Here is a 24,432-nt window from a genome sequence, read left to right on the forward strand (position 1 = left end):
GTTTCATACAAATCCTGAGATACTGGAAGAGGTCACTGCAGGGTCACTAGAGGTCACTGCTGACCTACTGAACATGTAAGGATGTATTGTCACCGGGATTGAGCAACCATGCAAAATTTCAAGTCCATCAGACGAAAGGAACAGGTCGAAATTTGAGTTACAAGATTTGACCCAAACAGACGGACAGACGCAGAAGTCAAATTAAACAAAAGCATGTAATAAGATATTTATGTTGATCCGATTATAAATGTAAAAATTACCAAGCTGCATCTCAAATACAACTGGATAACTCAGACAATTTACATTGATAAAAACTGTTTATAACATTTCAACCCGCAAAAAGGACAACATTCATACTGACCCAAAATACATCATTCAAAAACATTTGTCTATATAATTTCCTCGGTACTTCATCTGATGTACTGGCAGGATACTCGATTTCCAAACATCACCAGCAAAAACTATACATAAACATCAGATGTATAACAAGCATATTATGATTTATGACCTCCGCTGTATAGAATAACAACTTTTCAAGGCAATTACTGATCAGTATCTTTACAACAGATATATATACTCAAGTAAAAGAGAGCCGACCCGCACGGTTTGAAAATACGACCTCTCATACAAACACGCCCACAACTGCCTGACTGTTAAGGAAACTTCAAAATGAACTTGAAAAGTTTGGTGCGATCGACAATAGGTCACGATAAGGTCAAAATCCAACGACAATAACAAGTTTGTTTAGGCGCTGGTCTCAAGATCTGCAAAATAGGAAACTCAAGAAACTTTCAACATATTTCACAATATTTGTTTCAGTGATTTTTATTCACAATTTTACAGGAACGCTGTTTGGACTAAAAGATTCCAAAAGGTTTTCTGATACTGTGTGTTGGGGACATTTCACAAACAAGTAAAAAATGCGCCGAAGTTTCTTCGGCGCAATCGAATTTTCTGTACAGTGTATAATGCTGTATGAAGTTCTCAGCCACGGCCCATGAAACTCTCAACCGCCGCCCATGAAACTTTCAACCACGACCAGGTGGTGGCCTGTGTTGTTGGTACCTATAGCGGTGCCAGATGCACGATCAGGCTAACTTGAACCTTAAATCAAATAAAAACTACTGAGGCTAGAGGGCTGCAATTTGGTATGTTTGATGATTGGAGGTGGATGATCAACATACCAATTTGCAACCCTCCAGCCTCAGTAGTTTTTAAGATCTGAGGGCGGACAGAAAAGGTGCGGACGGACAGACAAAGCCATCTCAATAGTTTTCTTTTACAGAAAACTAAAACGTCTTCGAGGAGACACCGACACACATGCAAAGTTTCACAACACTGGGCCAAACTTTTATTCACTAGTTGAATGAATGATTTTTTTGCATAACGTCATCGGCTTTTTTTTTCTAATTCCGCTTTGGATCCTAATACAGTAACTCTCCAGAACCTTCACTATTTCACAAATATAATAAAAAACCTAACAATATGTATGTACTTACTTCTGCTCGTTTGCTATAGATTATGTATGATAATGCTGTTAAAATAGACTTTTATAAAATAATAGTCTTTAGAAAATAACCCAAGAGACTGATCTACACAGTGATTCCTAAACATCATTAGGGACAGTATTCACTGCACCAATGTTACGTGAGTATATTCAAAATTTTGGGTCAAGAATTTTCTGGATTTGAAAAGGTCACCGAAAAATAGCTTCAGTTCGGCTTAATTTTCACACAAATTCAAACAACATTATTTACATATCCAACGTCTTCACCATTTATCAACCTTAACACACACAAAAACAAACGTTTATCCTAAATGTATATATATATATATATATATATATATATATATATATATATATATATATATATATATATGTGTTTTATATACAGTATGTATACATAAGTGTGTGTTTAATATATATATATATATATATATATATATATATATATATATATATATAAATATATATATATATATATATATACATATATACCTCAAGCAAACGTGTAATTTAATTTTTAAAAAAACACATATATTGCATGCTCATTTCAATTCGATTTAGGCTGCGCAAGAAGAACTTCAGAACTTTGGCAGGTCTGCAAGCCAGGGGGGTTGGGGAAAGTACTGCATGCGTTGGGGGAGGCGAGAGGGTTCGCAGATTCGCACCGTTTAATTTCCTGTACAGCCTCTCGTCGAGTGTCACCGAAAACCCACCTGGAGTTTTACTGTAGGTCGTTGCATCATTCGGCGGACAATTTCTTCACATCCCACAAAAAAACTCGCCATTCCAGAGCTAGATACTTCTACAAAATTGTATAAAACTCGTGTGATTTTATCTTACTGTCGTATAAGACGAACACAAGTCCTACTTGCGGTTGTGGTCACCTGACTCAATAACTTGGCATCAACAAATAAAAGGCTATCACAAGGCTACTTTCATAGGAAAAACCAACAAATAAAAAAAAATACTGTGAATAAAAACGAAAAAACGAGGCAGCTACAACAGCATAAACCTAGACCTACTCGAACTGAAAACAGGTAATAAATCAAATAGGAGTGAGTGAAAGAAAAAAAAAACTGCAGATTGCACTATTTACTTAGCTACTACTCTTAATTATTAATCCTGCGTTACAGAAGGCTGCTCGAAGAATATGGCGCATTACGAAACTGACGAGGCAAACTGCATCCAAAAACCAACTTCTGTGAAAATTAGTTAAATAGCTCATGAGAGGAGTTCAGAAAACGTACGGTATACAGGCTGAAAAACTATATTTGGAAAAGCATCTTAACGCAAATAAGTCAGTGCCTGGGACTTAGGTCTACGTTTGAAACGTAGTTGACTAGTTACTCACAGAAAAAAAAACTAAAGAAAAAAAGCGTACATGTAAATCGGTATTAACCCGGTATACAGCCTATCCACCTTTGTCAAAGTCCAGGACAAACTCATGCTAAGTAAAGTAGACGGCCGCACGAAGATATCGTTTATCAATACAACTTGTCGACCACACAATATAGAAATGGGTGTATATGATACTTTGATCCCTGAGGGGTTAGTACTAAACACTGAGTCCCAAGGAGCTTCCGCCATGATTAGTACTAGCACCTCGGAGTAGGTGACAAAGGTGGATACATACGGTCCTGGTCGTTTCGGCCGTAAGTCACTTTAGGCCGTAACATCCAAAACATTGTAAGACGTTATGTTTATGGTATTTACCGTTATGTTTATGGTATTTACCATTATTATTTCATGTTTTACGTACATCCCCAAGGGGCTGGTACTAAACAAGGCGCCCATTTTGCACGTAAACGTGCTTACGGCCTAAATGAATTACGGCCGAAACGACCAGAATGCGATACATATACCGGGTTAATACCATGTCAAAGTACAACTCTGTCCTGCCACACAAGATTGCGTAAACATTTCATTCAGTGGCATTAGCTTTTATGCTTCAGTGGTGCATAATGAAGCCCAAAAGCCAACAGAGGGGGCAATAAATGAAGCATGAGTTACTTACAAAACGCAAACGAAACTTCCGAGAAAAATTCAGCGTTAGAACGAACCTTCCCTTGGTCTAAGTTTAATATTCCGCCTTTACGTGTTTTTCGAGATTGGTCCTTTATGCTCGTTGTGATCTTATATGTGTATTATCTTGAAAAGTTAACGCAAATTTTTTAGCCGGTCCAACGTAACTGTTAACTGAAGTTTTGTTTCCTTTTTGCCACTAAATGAAGGTTTGGGCTGTTCTTTTTTCCCCACCGCCGAGTGTTTCGCTTGTTACTGGTAACACACCCATGGGAGATCATTTTCTCCTTTATTTTCATATTTTTGAGTTGTCGGGTGATTCAGCGAGGGTTTGGTTTGGTATAAAAGGGAGTTTCGTTACTCGCCATCAGTCTTACGGCCGTTGCCTGCTCCGCTGGTCTGCTTAGCGGCAGCTGTATCGGGTATTGCTGCTGCCTGCTTCCAGAGGGTGTTTTGCGGCAGGACAATATTCAGCGATTCTTTGTGTCTGCCTTTTTGAGTCTTGTGCCCCACGAGGCACAGTCATCATTAATAGCACAAGCTTTGGATTTATGCTGTCTCCTCTGTGGCAGCTTTATGTGGACCTCCTCGCTGTTGTGGGACGTTATAGCGCACGCAAGGCGACTTCCCTCTGGTAAACGTGTGTATTGAAAACTGTTTTAACTCTGTTGACGCCGGCTCGTGTTATGGACACTTTTGGCTGCCAATGGTAATTGGCTGAATCATCATATTAAAGTGTATTCTGCGGTGTTGATTTATATTTAGACAAATCTTTGTGTTAAAGCACTGTTAATCCGTCAGTGGATGTGATCATGGTAAGTTAGGTATAGGTTCACTTTATTGTAAGTTCGGATCAACGATTTTTTTTTTTTTTTATCTTTGCCTTCTACTGTCGCGGTTTTTTTTTTTCTCTCTGCCATCGTGAGCTTGGTTTCTTTCTTAACCTGCGGCTCTTCCTTCTTCCTGTCGGAGTACGTGTTAGCGTAGGCGAACGGGATTTTTTTTTTTTTTTTTGTAGAATGCGGTTTCTAGGCCCAGCCATATTCCTCCAAATTTATAGTTTTGCTGAGGCTCCTGACTCCTTCTGTTTAACTTTCTGAAGTCGTCTTTTATATTTTGAACATCTGCCTGCGAGGAAGTGTTTAAGAGCAATAAATTCCTGTTGAGACTGATAATTAAGTTGGATATCCATACAACTTGGCTCTGGTATATATATATATATATATATATATATATATATATATATATATAATATATATATATATATATATATATTATATATATATATAATTATATATATACATATAATTTTTACTTTTACATGAGATTTGTATAGAGGGGATACCCTATGGTTGGTCTAAGGTTCTGAAAATAATAATTTATTAAGTTTCATAAGCATAGTAATTTAGGTAATCTAAAGTGAGAAATTGGTTATCATAACACACACACACACACATATATATATATATATATATATATATATATATATATATATATGTGTGTGTGTGTGTGTGTGTGTGTGTGTGTGTGTGTGTGTGTGTGTGTGAGAGAGAGAGAGAGAGAGAGAGAGAGAGAAAGAGAGAGAGAGAATGATTCTCTGAACGACCCTTTGAAACAAGTCATCTCGGTTTTCCTCTGAAATTTTAAAAGTTTTCTCGTTAAAAACATTTTTCAGGCCTGAACGGAACTCGAAGCCTTTGGTATGATGCTTCAAAATCTCAGCAAACTATCTCGAAACCGTCTGCATTATTAAAACGAAACTCCAACGACAGACCCTATGAAAGTTTAATTTACTCGGGATTAAAAGTTATTTCATACTATATAATACGTCACATATTTGAATTTCATGAATTTACGTGAGCGAATTATAGCAAGAAACAGCACACGAGAGAGAGAGAGAGAGAGAGAGAGAGAGAGAGAGAAATTTTTCTTGCAGGCTGGAACCTGAGACTTAATCAGTGCTGAAAATCCCTCTATTATGTACAATTTGGCTTAGTTTTCTTCTGAGTCGACAGCCTTAGATTATCTGTCAACACTGAAATGCCTCATCAGTGATCACAAATTTATTTAATCCTCCATACATACACTAAAATATTCATCTCTACCAGAATTGCCCTTACTTATACAAACTAACATTTGCCTCTTTCATACTTGCTCTGTTGAAGGCTCGTGAAAATTGTAGTTCAACACCGACAGTTACAATAGGTAGTACCCGAACGTATTTAAACCCACCAGTTTCCCCGCCATCCTTATACTCCCCACATTAAAATTATGCCTATCTAAAGGTCAACAGGTGATAAAATTATTAACAGAATTCCAACAATGGTGTCAATTAAATGTCACCGAGTACTTACAACGCTAACACTGCACCTGGCAGGTTAGTCTAGTATTCTCATGCTATGGAGGCCGTTTGACCTACACATATGGCAAAGTAGGTTTTAAGCCATAATTTGGTGTCCCCTCCTCCTGCTATTTGTAGGATCTGATAGATTAACCGTAGACTGTTTCTTACAGAAAATGAATTCTGTTGAGCGGATTGTTTTTGTCCATAGTTGTCAGGCGAAATAAACAAACGAAAATAAATCACAACACTATAAACCAGATACTTCTTTCGAGGATTTTGTCTCTCTACGACACCACCGCCGCAAATTGCAGGAACACGGTATGAAATGTAAAGTAGAGCGAGTACAAACCAGCCAGTGTCGACAATAACTGGTTTCTTTGTTTAAATAGCTTGGCTGATTGTGACATTTGGACTTATATTCTAGTAGCAGTTTGACATATATGATTTGATTTGGAATATGGAACCTCCTGTGCACTGGACTAATTATACGTTAAAGCAAAAACAGATTTTGCTTTTGACCTCACTTGTATGTCATACCAAACCTCAGACTATTTTTTATAAATCTCGTAATTTAAAAACAACGTGATTCTGAAATAAGTGTTTTGTATACATTGTGTTATTTTAGTTAAAAGTTCGGGCAGAATAACAGTAAATGCAGCAATGGCCAGGTAATGCATAAATAAAATTCCACCTTCTTTTTATTTAGCCAAAGTTAGAGGTTATTTAGGCCTAAGGTTTAGAGTAGCATATCTTACGTAATTGATATGTTGTTTGGCAAAATTTACTTTTAGACCATTATCACATTTTTGGCTTGAAAATAATATTTTCTTATGCTTTAGTTTGGTTTGATCGCTTTCATTTGCAAATAATGACCTAACCAACCAACCAGACGTAGCCTGACCTACCATAGGCTACCAGGTTCTTACCCTAGTGCATAGTATTCTGTGGTTGGTTGGGTCATTTGCGAAAGAAACGGACGTCAGAAACGTTCAAAGAACACATTAAAACATAGGAAAATTATATATTGAGGCTCGAAATGTGATAATTTTTAAAGTAAAATTTTACCCGTTAATATATGGTACCTTATATAATGAAAGGTAAGCTCACTTTGGTTTATAGTTTTCATTAAGTTAAACTTACCTACAGTTCTATTTCATTGCAGTCAATTCTGTTTTTTGTAAATGTATTTTAGATATGTTGTGTATAAAGAACCCATATTACAATCTAAAACCTTGATAGAACGGCATATTCATATTAATATTTGCTTTGTTAGTCTATTTTCATGATGGCTATGTGATATTTGATGGAAATAGGTTAGGCTAGCCAGTGATTGAAAAAGTAGGATTAGGCAGGACCTAATGTATAACGCTTTCTCGTTAAGCACGTGAATTACAAATATTTTTCTGATAGCTGAATATATTTGTGAGTATTTTTGTGCTATGCTTCCCCTACGCCTATATACGTCAATCATGGCGGCCCCATATTGCAAGACAGTTGCTACGGGTAGTTAAAATAACCCTTAAAAGTAAATCGCTTAAACACCACTCTGACTTCCTTCGTGTGATATTAGAAAAAATTAACATTTCCTGGAAAGTGCGGTATTGACAATTTCAAAGAATACATCATAACCTAACCTAGGATGGGGCAGTCTACGCCAAACCCACTTGTCGCCATCACTTTGCCAACCCGCCCACTTTTATAAGCCATTATCACCAAAATGAATTTCAGTAGAATTCGTAAACGATTTTGATGAAATCGTAAAGCTACGTCCTCTTAAACACTTCAAACTTCATTGGCAAAAGCTGTGGTGTTACAGTACAAGAAGCCTCTGTAGGTGTAGAGGCGTTCGCAGATTTCAGTTCTTGAGCTTTTCAGTGTCTTGTGGTACCTTTACAGTCTCCATGATGACTTTTGTGAAAATGAATTATGAGCTATATAGTTTTTCTGTCCTAGCCTTTTGTTTTCTCAATCCACTTCATGGCCTCAGGTCTTACTCTTAAGTTTCATGATCTTTACAGGCTAGCTATTGCAAACATCAAATTTACTCATTACCAAATTTTCAAACTCCTACTAAAATGGGATTTGAAAAGACATGAGGCCATGAAGTGGATTAAGAAAACAAAAGGTTAGGGCAGAAAAACTGTCAGCTCATGCTTCATTTTCACAAAAGTCATCATGGAGATTGGAAAGGAACCACAAGACACTGAAAAGTTCAAGAACTGAAATCTGCGAAGGCCTCTTACATTAACCAAGAGATATCTGTGATGTCTGTAAGTTGCCCTTCAAATTCAATAAAGGAAGAACTGCAGACGTGATCATCTGTTTATTGGTGTTATGTATTTCTTACCAACTTGGAGAGAATTTTCTTCAGAGGAGGGAGGGTGAGGACTAATAAGTAGGAGGAGGTGTGGTGTGTGTGTGTGTGTTTTTTTTTTTCTTAAAATAATCATAACGTTTTAGTTCTGTCATGAGTAACACTTTTTACCTCAGAGTGCCAGATATGACATCTCAAACTCTTTCATTTTTAAACTTATCGAGCATGCCCTAAAACTCCCATAGCTAAGCAAAGCCTTGCAGTGTTCATTATTATTTCAAGAAATTTTTTGGTTCCAGCTTAACAGTTCTGAAGATGCTGAATTAGACCTAGGTTGACAGATGTTTTCATAGCATTGGCTACTTCCGATTCATTGGCCAGATTATCAACATTAGCCATTGTGAGCATACTATTGGTTGTTTATTGATTTAGCAAAAGGTACTGTATACTTGGAAACCTGCAATGAAACTGGAAGTGTTAGCTGTCTTCACCATGCTTACCAAGACATTCGTTAGAGCAACTGCATTTCTAGGTGATGGGAAAAATACAACCATTACCTCACTAGAGACTAGCCTTCCATTTAGCTAGTATTGCTGAACTAGGCCTACCTTATCTAGTACTGTAGTGCAGCACATTGGACTTCATAGTATACATTCTATGGAAATGCATTCGACCTTCTATTTCTCATTTCGAGTTAACAGGTTGCTGCCCTAGGTCGTCCAACTGAACTGAGAATTTGAAGAAAATTACTTTGGCCTGACTTTTCTACCTCTTCATAGCCATATCAAGTTTTGAAAAACTATATTAAATCCCCATTTGGTCTCATTTTGCCAGATTTATACTGTTGGATAGACAAATTTATAAGCACGTCCTTACAATTACTATACTGAATTACATTAGGGTAGGCTGTCCTTGCCTTGTGTCAAGGCTATGTTGGATCACCAACATCTCACAAGAGATTGTTTAAAGATGAGTTAGGTTAGGGAAGGGTTAACAGTATAGGCCATGGAAATAATTTATGCAGGCATTAAGGACAGCCATGAAAGTCTCATTAAAACATAAGAACAAATTTTAGGGTAGTGTTGAATATGTCTTACAGTGCATGCTTGCTTGAATTTCCTGTATGAACAACATACAGAATTAAACTGTATACTGTACTTGGTGCTATGTCAGGTACATGCTGTAACTGTTAAGCTGCAACCAAAAAAATTCTTGAAATAATAATGAACACTTCAAGGCTTAGCTTGGCTATGAGGGTTTTAGGGTATGCCCCATAAGTTTAAAAATGTAAAAATTTGAGATGTCATATCTGGCACTATGAGGTAAAAAGTGTACTCATGACAGAACTAAAACATGATGATTATTTTAAGCAAAAAAAAAAAAACACACACATACACACCACTCCTCCTTCTACCTATTAGTCCTCACCCTCCCTCCTCTGAAGGAAATTCTCTCCAAGTTGGTAAGAAATACATAACACCAATAAACAGATGATCACGTTTGCAGTTATTCCTTTATTGAATTTGAAGGGCAGCTTACAGACATCCCAGATTTCATTTCTTGAGCTTTTCAGTGTCTTGTGGTACCTCTCCAACCTCCAAGATGACTTTTGTGAAAATGAAGCATGAGCTATACAGTTTTTCTGCCCTAACCTTTTTTTCTTACTCCACTTCATGGCCTCATGTCTTTTCAAATCCCATTTTAGTAGGAGTTTGAAAAGATGTACAAATTTGGTAATGAGTAAATTTGATGTTTGCATTAGCAAGCCTGTAAAGATCGTGAAGCATAAGAGTAAGACGTGACGCTGTGAAGTGGATTGAGAAATGTATACTTCATAGTATACATTCTCTGGAAATGCATTCGACCTTCTATTTCTCATTTCGAGTTAGGCTGCCATCCTAGGTCGTCCATTTGAACTGAGAATTTAAAGAAAATTACTTTGGCCTGACTTTTCTACCTCTTCATAGCCATATCAAGTTTTGAAAAACTAAATTAAATCACCCTTTGGTCTCATTTTGTCAGATTTATACTTTTGGATAGACTAATTTATAAGCGAGTCCTTACAATTACTGTGCTGTATTACATTAGGGTAGGCTGTCCTTGCCTTGTGTCAAGGCTGTGTTGGATCACCAACATCTCACAAGAGATTGTTTAAAGATGAGTTAGGTTAGGGAAGGATTAACATTGTAGGTTGTGGAAATAATTTATGCAGGCATTAAGGACAGCCATGTAAGTCTCATTAAAACATAAGAGCAGATTTTTAGGATAGAGTTGAATATGTGTTACAATGCATGCTTGTTGTGATTTCCTGTATGAACAACATACAGAATTAAACAGTATACTGTACTTGGCGCTATGTCAGGTGCAAGCTGTAACTGCCCAAAATCTTTTGAAAGGAATTTTTTTTTATATTGTATGTGCTGTGTTGGTTTGTGAATATACTGTACTGCTGATGTCATGGTATAATTTATTTGAAACTAGTAATTTGCAAGTATAAAATATTCTGAATTCATTATTTTTGAGAGTTAACTCTGCAAGAAGGGAACACTCCTTCATGTCACAAAAATGGCAGTGTTAATGAGAACATGTATCCTAAAGCACAAGAATTTAGTAGGTGCAGTGGTTATATATAATTAGTGAACAGTCACACGTTACTGAAAAACGATAAATACAATTCTTACTCAATGTTGACCACAACTTATTTTCAGTAGGAAAAATGGAGGCTGTGTGGTTTTGATAATTTAAATAAGAACAAAATTCACCTGACTTTTTTCAAGTTACGTTATGAGAATAATTTTTATATAGGATACTGTAATTACGTAGCTTTTAGTGGATGTAACATTTACTTTCACCATTTCACTCTCTCCCTCAGTTCGACATAGTCGTTGCTCCAAAAGTTTCCTGTTAGCTCTATTTGAGGAAATGTTTATACCTGCACATTTCTATATGAAAGTCAAAGCTCATAAGATAAATGGAATGTACAGCTTAATGATGTTTGTTAAGGAAATTAATGTTTTACGTTATGCTTTTAAAAATGAAATGCAGCCTTAAGGCGCGGAGACTATTTCTAAGGAATCGCTCTGATGTTTATATCTCGTTAGAAGGCAAATAAAAATATGGTTATCTTTGTGTTTGATTTTCTTGCATTGGCTCTGGCTTGAGCTGAAATTAAGAAGAGATTTACTCCGTCGTCTTTATTATCACCATCGCTGTTGTTTTTGTATTTTGAATTTATGCATTAATTATCCGTGACGTCTTAAGAGAACGCGTTCGTTTTTTTGTATCAAAATAAATCGTCAGTCATGCAGTTGCTAAAATGAGTAGTCATAAAGTCATCAAGGGTTTCGAAGGATTCGGAATACAGCGAGACCAAAAAGCGAACGGAGATGTTCTTCAGAAAGGGAGAATGAGTCGGAAAAAAAGCCTCCTAAAAGCAAATGGAAAATGAATCCTCGTTTCTGCTCCAGTTTCTCAGAAGGAGAATGTCGGTGGGTAATGACGTAAAGAGGTCCATTTGGGATGACAGAAATGGAAATAAGGGAAACTTTTGAAAAGCGAATACGTCGAAATGAGAGAGAGCTAGTGAATTGGTGATTGCTTTTCTCTTGTCTTCTGTCTCTTTCATTCTGCCATCATCTGTCATGTTTACTCCCAAATACATAAAACAGATCAACTGGTTACGTTCGTCGACCATCCATATAACATTCATTGCTCTATCTTCCCTCATAACCTTACTCTTGCTTACATTTACTCTCAACTTTCCTCTTGCAAACATTTACACTCACTAGTTTTTTATAGTTCCTCTTCACTATCCTTAATCAGTATTGCATTGTAAATTTCAACCATTCCACACTTCCACCACAATGCCTTTTCTCTTTTCCTACCCCTTCCCCCCTACCATACCCATGAACCTTGACTTCTGTCCGTGACCAAATCATGGAATTTTTTAAATATTCCTCATGTACTACTACTTTTTCTTCATTCTTTATATCAAACTCTCTTATTTTAAATACATGTACAGCCTAATTTTCAGTCCCTCCTATCCAACTTAAACACTCCAAAAATCTGCTTCACCCCACTAATGATCGGATATACCTCCAGCCACTCTTCTCAGTGTCATAATTCAACTTTCTCTTCCATATACACTTAACTAACATAGTCTAGCAAATTTATTCATAACCATTTACTCTTTCCTAAGCATGTATTTCCAGCAGTCAAACCCCTTTCCAAACACATTTACTTCAGGAACATATCTACTGAACACATCGTTTTGTACTCGTTCACCCATCCTCAAGGCCTTTATGTAACTCCAAGCACTAGGTCCACGTCTTTCACTTTTGTCTCTCACCAAGGGTCCACAACCCATTACCCTATGTTCCTTTGTCTTGAGATACATTACAACTGTACCACAATCCATTGGCACTTTTTGAGGCCAGCAGTGTCCATGTTGCACTGCAGACTATCACCCAACACCCCAGCAGTAGCCCTGACATATCTGATTTCTGTTGGCCACAATTGTCCACCATTTAGGGTTATCTCCTTATCCAAGACGTTCACACTTTCCTCTAATTTCTCCTCTTCTGTGATATTTAGTGCATTAGAATCCTAAGTCATTGGCACTGAAGCCGTCAGTGCTCCTCGTGCGGTGCACTGTAGGCATTACTTAAGGTTCTTTGCAGCGTTCCCATGGCCCCTAGCTGCAGCTCCTTTTATTTCTTTTACTGTACCTCATTTCATATTCTCTTTCTTCCATCTTACTTTCTACCCTCTCCTAACAATTGATTCATAGTGCAACTGCGAGATTTTACTCCTGTTACAGCTTTCAAACCTTTTACTGTCAAATTCCGTTTCAGCGCTGAATGACCTCATAGTTTCCAATGCTTGGCCTTTGGCCTAAATTCTGTATTCAGTTCAATTCATTGGCACTGACTGAAGCAGCAGAGACCTGGAAGTACTGCTCACTACCACCTCAGTATCAGTCAATTTTAATTAACTGATCTAACTATACATCGCACAATCAATCATCTTTTGTAGTCCAGTGACCAGGGCGTTAGCTTCACCAGCCATAGGTCTTAGGTTTGATTTCCAAATCAAACTGGAATTCCTTAAGTTGATTCTGTTAAATCAAACGTTCCTTCTGATGACTTTAACTGTGTAATATGTATCTGGTTGTTAGATGACTAGTGAATCACAACCTGAAAATAGTAAAATGGGAGAAAAACCAACCCTTTCAAAGGGGGAAAAGGCGTGATGTGTATATGTAATTATATATGTGTGTGTTTGATGAAAACTTGAGTTTATTTTTGGGTATTTATTGTTGGAGTTGCCAACAGTGGTGAACTAGTTATTACTAAAGAGTATTTGCAGTGTCTCTTTGGCCCCTAGCTGCATCCACATGCTAGAGGTTTACTTTACCTCCATTCCCGCTTCCTTTCTTCAGTCTTGCTGTCCTACATTTCTGGCGGTTGCTTCTTTGTGCAAGTGTCGGGTTTTCCCCAGCTCCGCCTTTAGATCCTTGTACTTCGTTTCTTTTCTAGACAACTTTGTTTTCTACCAGACCGCTCCAATTCCCTCTTTTCATTGTCTTAAGCGTTGAATGGCCGAAAATGCCCATTGTTTGGCTTGACAGCCTACATTTCACAAATCACACCTGTTCAAAATCTCATCCATTTTTACTGCGAGTAATTTTATATCAACCCTTGAGTCCCTCTCCCCACTATTTGATTACCATCGTTCCTTTATATAAGTAATGTTCTCTCTCTCTCTCTCTCTCTCTCTCTCTCTCTCTCTCTCTCTCTCTCTCTCTCTCTCTCTCTCTCTCTCTTTCTAATTATCTTGGTTCCCATTTTTCCAATTCTTTCGTGTTTACCTGTCATTCTTTCATCGTGGCCCCCTCTTTTCTCTCTTACTCACCTCATCCCTTGAGAGACAGCAGGGGAAAAGTGGACACACGTAAAAGGCTTAAAAAGGGAAAGAACATGATTGGAAAAGCGTGAAGGGAAAGATGTAAAGACAAGCTGGGAGAAGTCGTCGCAGATGGGGCAGGCAAAGAAAGCTTTAATTACGAAGTGGGGAGAAAGAGAGAAAGATGTTATGGTTTCATTGGTATAGTGTGCAAGGAACTCAGGTTTTTAACGTGAAAATGTAACAGCAGGATATGATAAGCAAGTTTGCTACATTACCTGAACTGTATCTACCTACTCCATTTAGCTGCAATAATTGTATCTTCTGTACATCATAAATCTATTCAAGAAATCTAAGTACAGACCATAGGAATCTGGTAGAAGGTGTTAAGATATACTCGGAACATATTCCCTAGAGGACATTTTCACAATCATAAATTCAAAGAATGGTTTCGTCATTTTTTACCTACCACACGTGGAACTTAATCCACGGAGCCTTTAAAAGAGAGAGGATTTCGTGTTTGTAACCTATTCACTCTCTGTATCTGTAGGTTTAACTGGCACCAGTGTTTAGAGCGGAAATGTATATAGTCTGAAGCCACTGACCTTCCCCTACACCACTGCCAGTAACGTCAGCGCCAACCCTGGTCCAAGATTACTTTATGATAATTTTATGCAGATACTAAACAGCTAACCGGATGTGCTTTGTTGCTACATTTCAGCACTTTGTTTCCCCGCCCGCTGTGATTACAGTCTGCATTTCACTCTGCATGAAACCAAAGCATGCACTCATCGCTTCACATGAATAATGAATTCCTTAATCGGATCCGGGATGTTAATTTTCATAAACGCAATTATGGCGGAAGCGAGCTAATTAGCGAGCCGCGCTCGAAAAAATGTGAGTCTTGTGATGGCAACACGTTCTGCGAATGATTTGCATAGACGAATTAAACGACGTCAGAGATTCTCGCAAATGATAACTCATTTGCGCCTGATGAGACGCCATAGCTCCCTGGCGTGTCGCCTGCGTTTGTTCTAATCCGATGCTTTTCATCAACGTAATCCCGAGTCGCTTTGATTTAATTTGATCTGGTTTTCATCATTTGTTAAGCTTATTTATATTAGCATGTAATTTCTTTGATATATTACATGAGATAGCCCGAGAGTTTTTTCTTTATTTTTTTTTATTTTTATTTTATTTGTGTGTGTTTGAACTCCATGTATTTGGGTTGATATTCTTCTCGTGTTTCGTTGTGACCCATTGCAGTTCATACCAAGGCCAAGAGAAAGAGAGGGCCTGCTCACTTCCCCCCCAAAATCCCCCATGTAGGCGGAGCTTCGTCTACCTCCTTATTGCGTCAGCAGGTGATTGCCGTAATGAGCAGGTACCTCTGAGATACGTCATCGCCTACGTAGTTACCCCAGGTGGGAGAAGACTCCACCCAGTTGGGTAGACCTTGTCTCTCTTGGCCTTGGTTCATACTAGATTACAAAGTCCTGTAGTAGGCTTCTAAGCAATGTTTTATATCATATGGATTTACTAGACCAAATCACCTTGCCCTCAGATGTTCAGAGACGCCCTAACCAGACTCCTAAGGCCTGTTGCAAACTGCAGATGTTGATTTTTGTTATGAGGTTGCTTACCCGTAGAGGGGTAGGCCGTCAGTGCAACTCATGCGGTGTACTGTAGGCATTACTTAAGATTCTTTACAGCGTTCCTTCTGTCCCTAGCTGCAACCCCCTTTCATTTCTTTTCCAGTATCTCCGTTCATATTCTCTTAATTCCATCTTGCTTTCCACCCTTTCCTAACAATTGTTTCATAGTGCAATTGCGAGGTTTTCCTCCTGTTACACCTTTCGAACCTTTCTACTGTCAATTTCCATTTCAGTGCTGAATGACCTCACTGGTCCCAGGGTTTGGCCATTGGCCTAAATTCTATATTCTATTCTATTCTATTCTGTTATGAGGTTGCTAACCCACCTCTCCACAGATGAGTCACGGTAGCTTACGTTTCTACCTGTTCAAATGTATTCGGGTATTAATAATTAGCCAATATATTTTCTCTCTCATTTTCGCAGATGCATCGTGGATGCTTCCATATGTGAAGAGGCCTCAGTCAATATACGCATACAAGACGAAGCTCATCTTGTCTCAGATGGAGGTACAGTCAGTTTTATCAATGAGTTGAACTCTCTTCTAGCAGTGTTTCATATTGCAGCTGCGAGATTTTGCTCCTGTTACACCTTTTAAACCTCTCACCCTCAGTTTTCCTTTCAGCGCCGAATGACCTCACAGGTTCCAGCGCTTGGCCTTCGGCCTAAATTATATAGTCTATCTATCAATGAGTTGAATATATTTTGTAGATTTTGCCATTTATCAGTATTTGTTCTACTTATATACACTACAGGCATTTCGATGAAAAAAAAAAGGAGAAAACTTCAAAATTTTAGTAAATAGTGGAGTAAAAGTTAGAGTCGAAGTGTGATAATTATTAGATATTTATTTAGTAAATAAAGGCAAACTTATATACCAGTATTTGTATATATTGTCCCTGTACGTACGTAACAGAAGCAAAATTTATCTATTTTAAATATTTCTACTTGTAATGATTAAGAGGTTTTTTTCAGATTCCTGCAATAATTGGAAAAATTTTTAATGTTAGTGTCTGTAAAAAAAGGCTAAGTATTGTTTGATCTTGCTGCTAGATATGTATAAATTTACAGATCAGTATTTCTCTTTTGTAGTGAGCTCAGGCTTTTTCCTCTAGTGCCAAAGCTTTTTGGAAGCTTTTTCTTGCCCAAGTTTTATATCAGACTTGTAATTTCCCAACCTGTAAGAATAAACTTTTCTCTTTTCTTCCTGTATTTTTCATGTTTTTATCAATTTCTTTGATTTACTAAGACCTAGTCAAGTTAGGAGCATTGGGTTATTTGTTCACGGAATTTTACATTAAAAGAAAAAATCTCTGCTGGTGTTCATATTAACATCTTTACAGAACTCAGCTCTGTGGTGGTGTTCATATCAACAACATCACAGATCAGCAGATCTCAGCAGAACTCAGCTCTGTGGTGGTGTTCATAGCTTTTGGTGTTCATATTAACATCAGTACAGAACTCAGCTCTGTGGTGGTGTTCATATCAACATCATTACAAAACTCAGCTCTGTGGTGGTGTTCATATCAACATCATTACAAAACTCAGCTCTGTGGTGGTGTTCATATCAACAACATCACAGATCTCAGCTCTATTTTGGTGTTCATATTAACATCAGTACAGAACTCAGCTCTGTGGTGGTGTTCATATCAACATCATTACAGAACTCAGCTCTGTGGTGGTGTTCATAGTAACATCATTACAGAACTCAGCTCTGTGGTGGTGTTCATATCAACATCATTACAAAACTCAGCTCTGTGGTGGTCATTACAAAACTCAGCTCTGTGGTGGTGTTCATATCAACAACATCACAGATCTCAACATCATTACAGAACTCAGCTCAGCTCTGTCAGGTGGTGGTGTTCATAGTAACATCATTACAGAACTCAGCTCTGTGGTGGTGTTCATATCAACATCATTACAAAACTCAGCTCTGTGGTGGTGTTCATATCAACATCATTACAAAACTCAGCTCTGTGGTGGTGTTCATATCAACATCATTACAGAACTCAGCTCTGTGGTGGTGTTCATATCAACATCATTACAGCTCTGTGGTGGTGTTCAATCAACATCAGAACTCAGCTCTGTGGTGGTGTTTATATCAACATCATTACAGAACTCAGCTCTGTGATGGTGTTCATATCAACATCATTACAGAACTCAGCTCTGTGGTGGTGTTCATATTAACATCATTACAGAACTCAGCTCTGTGGTGGTGTTCATATCAACATCATTACAGAACTCAGCTCTGTGGTGATGTTCATCATTACAGAACTCAGCTCTGTGGTGGTGTTCATATCATCATTACAGAACTCAGCTCTGAGGTGGTGTTCATATTAACATCATTACAGAACTCAGCTCTGTGGTGGTGTTCAACATCATCAACATCTGTGGTGGTGTTCATTACATCATTACAGAACTCTCATATTCATTACAAAACTGTGTGGTGGTGTTCATATCAACATCATTACAAAACTCAGCTCTGTGGTGGTGTTCATATCAACATCATTACAAAACTCAGCTCTGTGGTGGTGTTCATATCAACATCATTACAGAACTCAGCTCTGTGGTGGTGTTCATATCAACATCATTACAGAACTCAGCTCTGTGGTGGTGTTCATATCAACATCATTACAGAACTCAGCTCTGTGGTGGTGTTCATATCAACATCATTACAGAACTCAGCTCTGTGGTGGTGTTTATATCAACATCATTACAGAACTCATAACATCATTACAGAACTCAGCTCTGTGGTGGTGTTCATATTAACATCATTACAGAACTCAGCTCTGTGGTGGTGTTCATATCAACATCATTACAGAACTCAACTCATTACAGAACATTACAGCTCAGCTCTGTGGTGGTGAACTCAGCTCTGTGGTGGTGTTCATATTCAACAGAACTCAGCTCTGTGGTGGTGTTTACAGATCATTACAGAACTCAGCTCTGTGGTGGTGTTTAACATCAAACAACATCACAGATCTCATTACAGAACTCAGCTCTGTGGCGGTGTTCATTATTAACATCATCATAGAACTCAGCTCTGTGGTGGTGTTCATATTAAATCATTACAGAACTCAGCTCTGTGGTGGTGTTCAACATCATTACAGAACTCATGAACTCAACTCTGTGTTCATATCAACATCATTACAGAACTCAGCTCTGTGGTGGTGTTCATATTAACATCATTACAGAACTCAGCTCTGTGGTGGTGTTCATACAAACAACATCACAGATCTCAGCCCCGTGGTGGTGTTCATATTAAATCATCACAGAACTCAGTTCTGTGATGGTGTTCATATCAAATCATCACAGAACTTAGCTCTGTTGTGGTGTTCATATCAACATCATTACAGAACTCAGCTCTGTGATGGTGTTCATATCAAATCATCACAGAACTCAGCTCTGTGGTGGTGTTCATATTAAATCATCACAGAACTCAGAGCTGTGGTGGTGTTCATATCAACATCATTACAGAACTCAGCTCTGTGGTGGTGTTCATATCAACATCATTACAGAACTGGTGGTGTTCATACATCATTACAGAACTCAGCATCAAACAACATCACAGATCAGCCCCGTGGTGGTGTTCATATCAAATCATCACAGAACTCAGCCCGGTGGTTGTCACAGAACTCAGCTCTGTGGTGGTGTTCATATTAAATCATCGCAGAACTCAGGATAGCGGTTGATTTTGGTTAAACCACAGGTATTTATCAGAAAATATACTGCAATTGCTTAATTACCTTTGCATTATTGGAAGCATTTTGTGGCAGTTGGAAAACAGTTTCCTCATCAGTAGGGAAAGTTCGTTGTAGCACTGATGAAGTAATTCTCATATCGGTGGAAAAATTCGTTGAAAATTAAAAGAGTGTCGTTGCATTAGGGAGAGAGTATTAGCTTCAGAGACATCTGGTTTACGTAAACAACTTTTTGATAATGAAAATAGCCGTCAGAAAACATAGGTGCTTTAGCAAAATGCCCCAGTTTGATTAAAAAGGAATATGCAGTTCCGCTTGATTTTGACTGTAAGATAGCGTGGTTATTGTTGGCTAAGGTGTTTATTTAAATAGTTTCATAACCAGACAACTGGTTTGAATGGCTATTAAATGCTTAAGGGTAAAGTGCTCGAGACAACAGAGAGTGAAGGGAACTCCTCATTTCATGTCTAACCCAGCAAGTAAGACGGGGGCGCAAAAAACGTAATTGATAATGTGGATGATATAAGGAGCAAGGGCCCGTGCTGCCACAAGACCAGCCAAATTTAACCATAATATAAGTATTTAGGGTGAGATACATCAGTCAGACACTGATTTTGCAACTCTTCAGTATAATGAAAGATCTGTATGGGTAAAATTTTTGTGCAAGAGATTTAAGAACGTTTGGCAAGTTCACACAAAACTCTGATTACATTTTAATCCCCCATCCCATTTTATTGCTGTAGGTAAGGAATATTGGTGTCTTGTCAGTGGTGCCGCTTGCGCAGTCACGCATGCACGCACGCAATCTTGCCTGGGTATTGTGTGGTGAAGTTATTCACAGAACTAGAATTTTTGAGGACTGGGATTGATCCTTTTTCCGAAATAAAACCGTAGTAATTGCTTATTTTCTTGGAAGTTAATTCTGCAGTTATTGTCAGTTCTTATCATCACCTAAGCCATGAACATATGAGTATTTATAAGCCTCCGTAGGTGGATAGTATCATCATTGCACCTCATGCGGTGCACTGTATGCATTACTTAAGGTTCTTTGCAGCTTCCCTTCGGCCTCTAGCTGCAACCCCTTTCATTCCTTTGACTGTACCTCCATTCATGTATCTTTCTTCCACCTTACTTTCCACCCTCTCCCAACAATTGGTTCATAGTGCAACTGCGAGGTTTTCCTCCTGTTACACCTTTCAAACCCTTTTACTGTCGACGTTCGTTTCAGCGCTGAATGACCTCATAGGTCCCAGCGCTTGGCCTTTGGCCCAAATTTTATATTCTATTCTCTCTCTCTCTCTCTCTCTCTCTCTCTCTCTCTCTCTCTCTCTCTCTCTCTCTCTCTCTCTCTCCATATTTATACGCTTATATCATCACGTTTAGAGAGAAGGAAAGTAACTAATAAGAAAAGGAAAAATTAATTGTACGCCAGGAAATATATGAAAATCGCAGTCCACCATCGTCAGGTATATTATTTTCTGCTGATGCCAAAAGAGGCACAGAGGGATTTAACTGTAATTACCTTAAACCTTTATGTGCGTATGTGCGTTTTTTTGTCTGTCTGTCTGTCTGTCTGTCTGTGTGTCTGACTGCTACTGCGTCTCAGAAGAATATGTTTGATCCCTAACTTTGCAAAACCTTCAGTTCTGCATAGCCTGTAAATGATTATAACCTCTCCGGGTCATATGTTCTCCCAGAATTCACGAAATGCTTTGTCAGAAAGAAAACTTAATTTAAGATCCTTTATTATGCTGTGCTGTGCTGCTCTCATTTTCTGGACGCTAATGCTTCATTTACTAGTCATAGGAGCATTTTACATACGGTAATGGAGTAACTATCCTGGGTTAATAGGATATCCTGGCATGGTGAGTAAGTTAATCTGTTTTACATGGAAAATGTTCCTCTCATGAATAATGGCAATGAATATATTTATTTTGGCCGGAGCTTCCTCAAGTGCATGGGGATGAATTTAAGTTTTGTCATAAAAGCTGAATTGTGGGTTTCGTACTGATGACATATTTCCGTCCATTACCGTAATCTTCAAGAATACTTGCACTTATCATCATAAAGAAGAATAGTAGTTTTTGCACTTTATTATCATTAAAAAATTACTTAATCATTTTATCATTATCATCGAAGAGAGTACTTCTTGCATTTATTACCACCACCAAAGAGATTACTTATTGCATTTATCATCGTTAGCGCAGGAGGACACCGTCTATAATATACCTTGTGTGGCCCACTGTAGGCTGTACTAAAGATCCTTTGCAGCATCCCCATGGCTCGTTTTTACGTTGCTTTCTGCCTCTGACTTTTCATTCGTTCCCTTTGATCTCTTCCCACCTGGCTGTCCAGCTTCTTTAACGTATCTTCTTCCAGTTTTCCCATGTCACTTAAGAACAAATCCGAGGCCAGTGTCGTAAAAGTAGTAGTAGATTTTGTCAGTAAATAATAATAATGATAATAATCTTGGTAATTATCATCGTGGTGCTCTTACTTCAGGTGTCCAATTATAATGAATAATCTTGGTTCTCTTCTATGTGTGTTTCCATATCCGCCATTTTCATCCGCATCAGTTCGTTATCCCACCACTGACCAGTCAAAATACCGTGTGTAATTGCATTTGTCACCTTTTAAATTATAATCTGCTGTTACTTGTTGCTATGTGTTCAGTGGAATAGCCGTTTTGTCTCTTTGGGGAGTTTGGTCAGCTGGAATGTCATTTTGTTGTGCGCAGTTTGGTTTATTGTGGAGTGATTGCTCGGGATGTTTCACAGAACCACTAGTGGTCTGGTTAAACTGTTTGAATATATATATATATATATATATATATATATATATATATATATATATATATATATATATATATATATATATATATATATATATATATATATATATATATATATATATATATATATATATATATATATATATATATATATATATATATATATATATATATATATATATATATATATATATATATATATATATATATATATAACGATAATTCACAGAACCAGGGTGTCAGAATGCGAAGGGTGTTTCAGGCTTAATGTGTGATTCTTGAGCAAGTTTTCGCCATAATGTCTACTTCTTACACGGTTTTTACTTGTAATCTAGGGTGTTAGTGCCGTCAGTGCACCTTATGCGGTGCGCTGTAGACATTACTTAATTTAAGGGGTTCTTCACAGAGTCCCTTCGGACCCTAGCTGCAACCCCTTTCATTCCTATTACTGTACCTCCGTTCTTAATCTCTTTCCTCCATCTTACTTTCCACCCTCGCCTGACAATTTTGTTTCATAGTGCAACACTGCTAACCTTTCAAACCTTTGTACTGTCAGTTTCAGTTTCAGCGCTGAATGACCTCACAGGTCCCAGTGCTTTGCCTTTGGCCTGAATGCTAAGTTCTATTTGTAATCTACTTCTTAAGCGATTTCATATTACCGGATCCTTAAGCGAGTCTTAGGGTATTTGCTTGCGAAGTTCCCACTCATTACTTTCTAATCTTGTTCTTTTGGTGGTAATTCATGCTTTGTAACCTTTAAAGCATCTTTGCACTTTAAGAGTCATCCCGTATGACTCAGTTACCATTTGCTTTGGTCGTCACTCGGCATACGGAAGATTTAAGTATAACATCAGTTAATCTGATTTTACATATTTTTGGGAATTTGATACATCTGTTGGTTGTCTGAATTTAATTTGCATATAAGTAATTGTAAATTGAAAGTGTGGTTTTTCATGCCTCTGTTAGTAGATGCTGTTTATTATTATTATTATTATTATAAAATCCCATGTTTTTTCAACTCGTGTCCTATGAAGTTTGCTAATAAGTTGAACATAATTATCTTGCTAATAGGAGAGAGTGATCATATTATCTAATGACCATTTGATGTGTAACGCCCATTTGCTCTAATAGTGAATTATCTTTGAGAGTGTCCGTTGCGTGGTTCACTGTAGATGATGCCGGGGGTTCGTTGCAGCCTCTGTTTGGTCCAGTTATATTGCTTTCTTAATTTTACCTTTTATCTTTTCGGCCTCTTTGTATCTAACTGTTCAATTTCTTTAACTATATTGCTCCCATGTGCATCTGTCGTTTGAGCAGAATTCCTTCGGGCAGGCATTATGGGAACGTAAAGATGTGAATCAGTGATTTAGTTAAACTAATTTGCAATAATGATAACGCCATTTGCAACAGCAGATCAATCGAGCAATCACTTTTTTTTCCGACAGCAGAGGATGCTTCATTATTACTTCTCCCTCAGGATTTGAAAGGGGCATCTCTGATCCTTCTTCAGATTATTCCTCCGTATCCCACGAATGTTTCCAAAAAAAAGACCCTGACCCCGAAAACTGTAATGCCGAACGAATTGCGAGGCGCCTTTCATACCCACCCTTAAAAGGGTATTTATGGTCTGTGCCATACCCTTTGAAGATGCCTCGCTCGAGCCGAGATGAAAAAGACTCTAGCTTTGGTCTTAACTCCTGTATCCAATTGAGACCGACGACAGCGATTGAATTTTAAACCAGGAAAGAACAGAAGTTTCGGGCCGCAATCGAAACTCATAAGATACAAAAGAAGATTCCCTTGATCGCAGGAGTTCAACGGAAGTTTTCTTGTATGCAGAAGTTGAATGGGAGTTTCTTGCGCGCAAGAGCTGAGACTCATAACTTGGCTTGACTTAATCTCGCTGCCTGTGCCAAACTTTCTCTGGGGTTTTCATGGAAATGATTTATGCATTCGTGGATCATATTACTTTATAGCCTCTTGGTCTCAGTAAAATAAAGATACATTCTATAAGGTATTACAGATTATCGCTCATTCCTTCCAGAGAGACTAAATAAAAAAAAAAAGGACTTTGAGAAAACCTGGCAGTATTAAGATCTGGTTTTAGCAGAAGAATGAGCTGAATTCTTTAACCTTACAGTAAGCAGTCTACTCATTTCGTGTAAATGTTGTGGACGTAAGGTATCATCCAACTACG

The 24,432-nt window shown here is 37.9% G+C and overlaps 1 protein-coding gene across 1 annotated transcript in view; it reads left to right on the forward strand.

Annotated features, from left to right (window-relative positions):
* Positions 1-6,415: 6,415 nt before the first annotated feature.
* The window catches only part of LOC136836368 (uncharacterized), a 269,452-nt gene continuing 251,435 nt past the window's right edge, over positions 6,416-24,432 (forward strand). Inside the window, exons 1-2 of the mRNA XM_067100560.1 lie at positions 6,416-6,541; positions 16,170-16,252. Of these exons, the coding sequence (XP_066956661.1) occupies positions 6,534-6,541; positions 16,170-16,252 (91 nt within the window). The 5' untranslated portion in view covers positions 6,416-6,533. The remainder of the gene's footprint in view (positions 6,542-16,169; positions 16,253-24,432) is intronic.

The sequence above is a fragment of the Macrobrachium rosenbergii genome, chromosome 56 (assembly GCF_040412425.1).
Source record: "Macrobrachium rosenbergii isolate ZJJX-2024 chromosome 56, ASM4041242v1, whole genome shotgun sequence".
NCBI classification, from domain to species: domain Eukaryota; kingdom Metazoa; phylum Arthropoda; class Malacostraca; order Decapoda; family Palaemonidae; genus Macrobrachium; species Macrobrachium rosenbergii.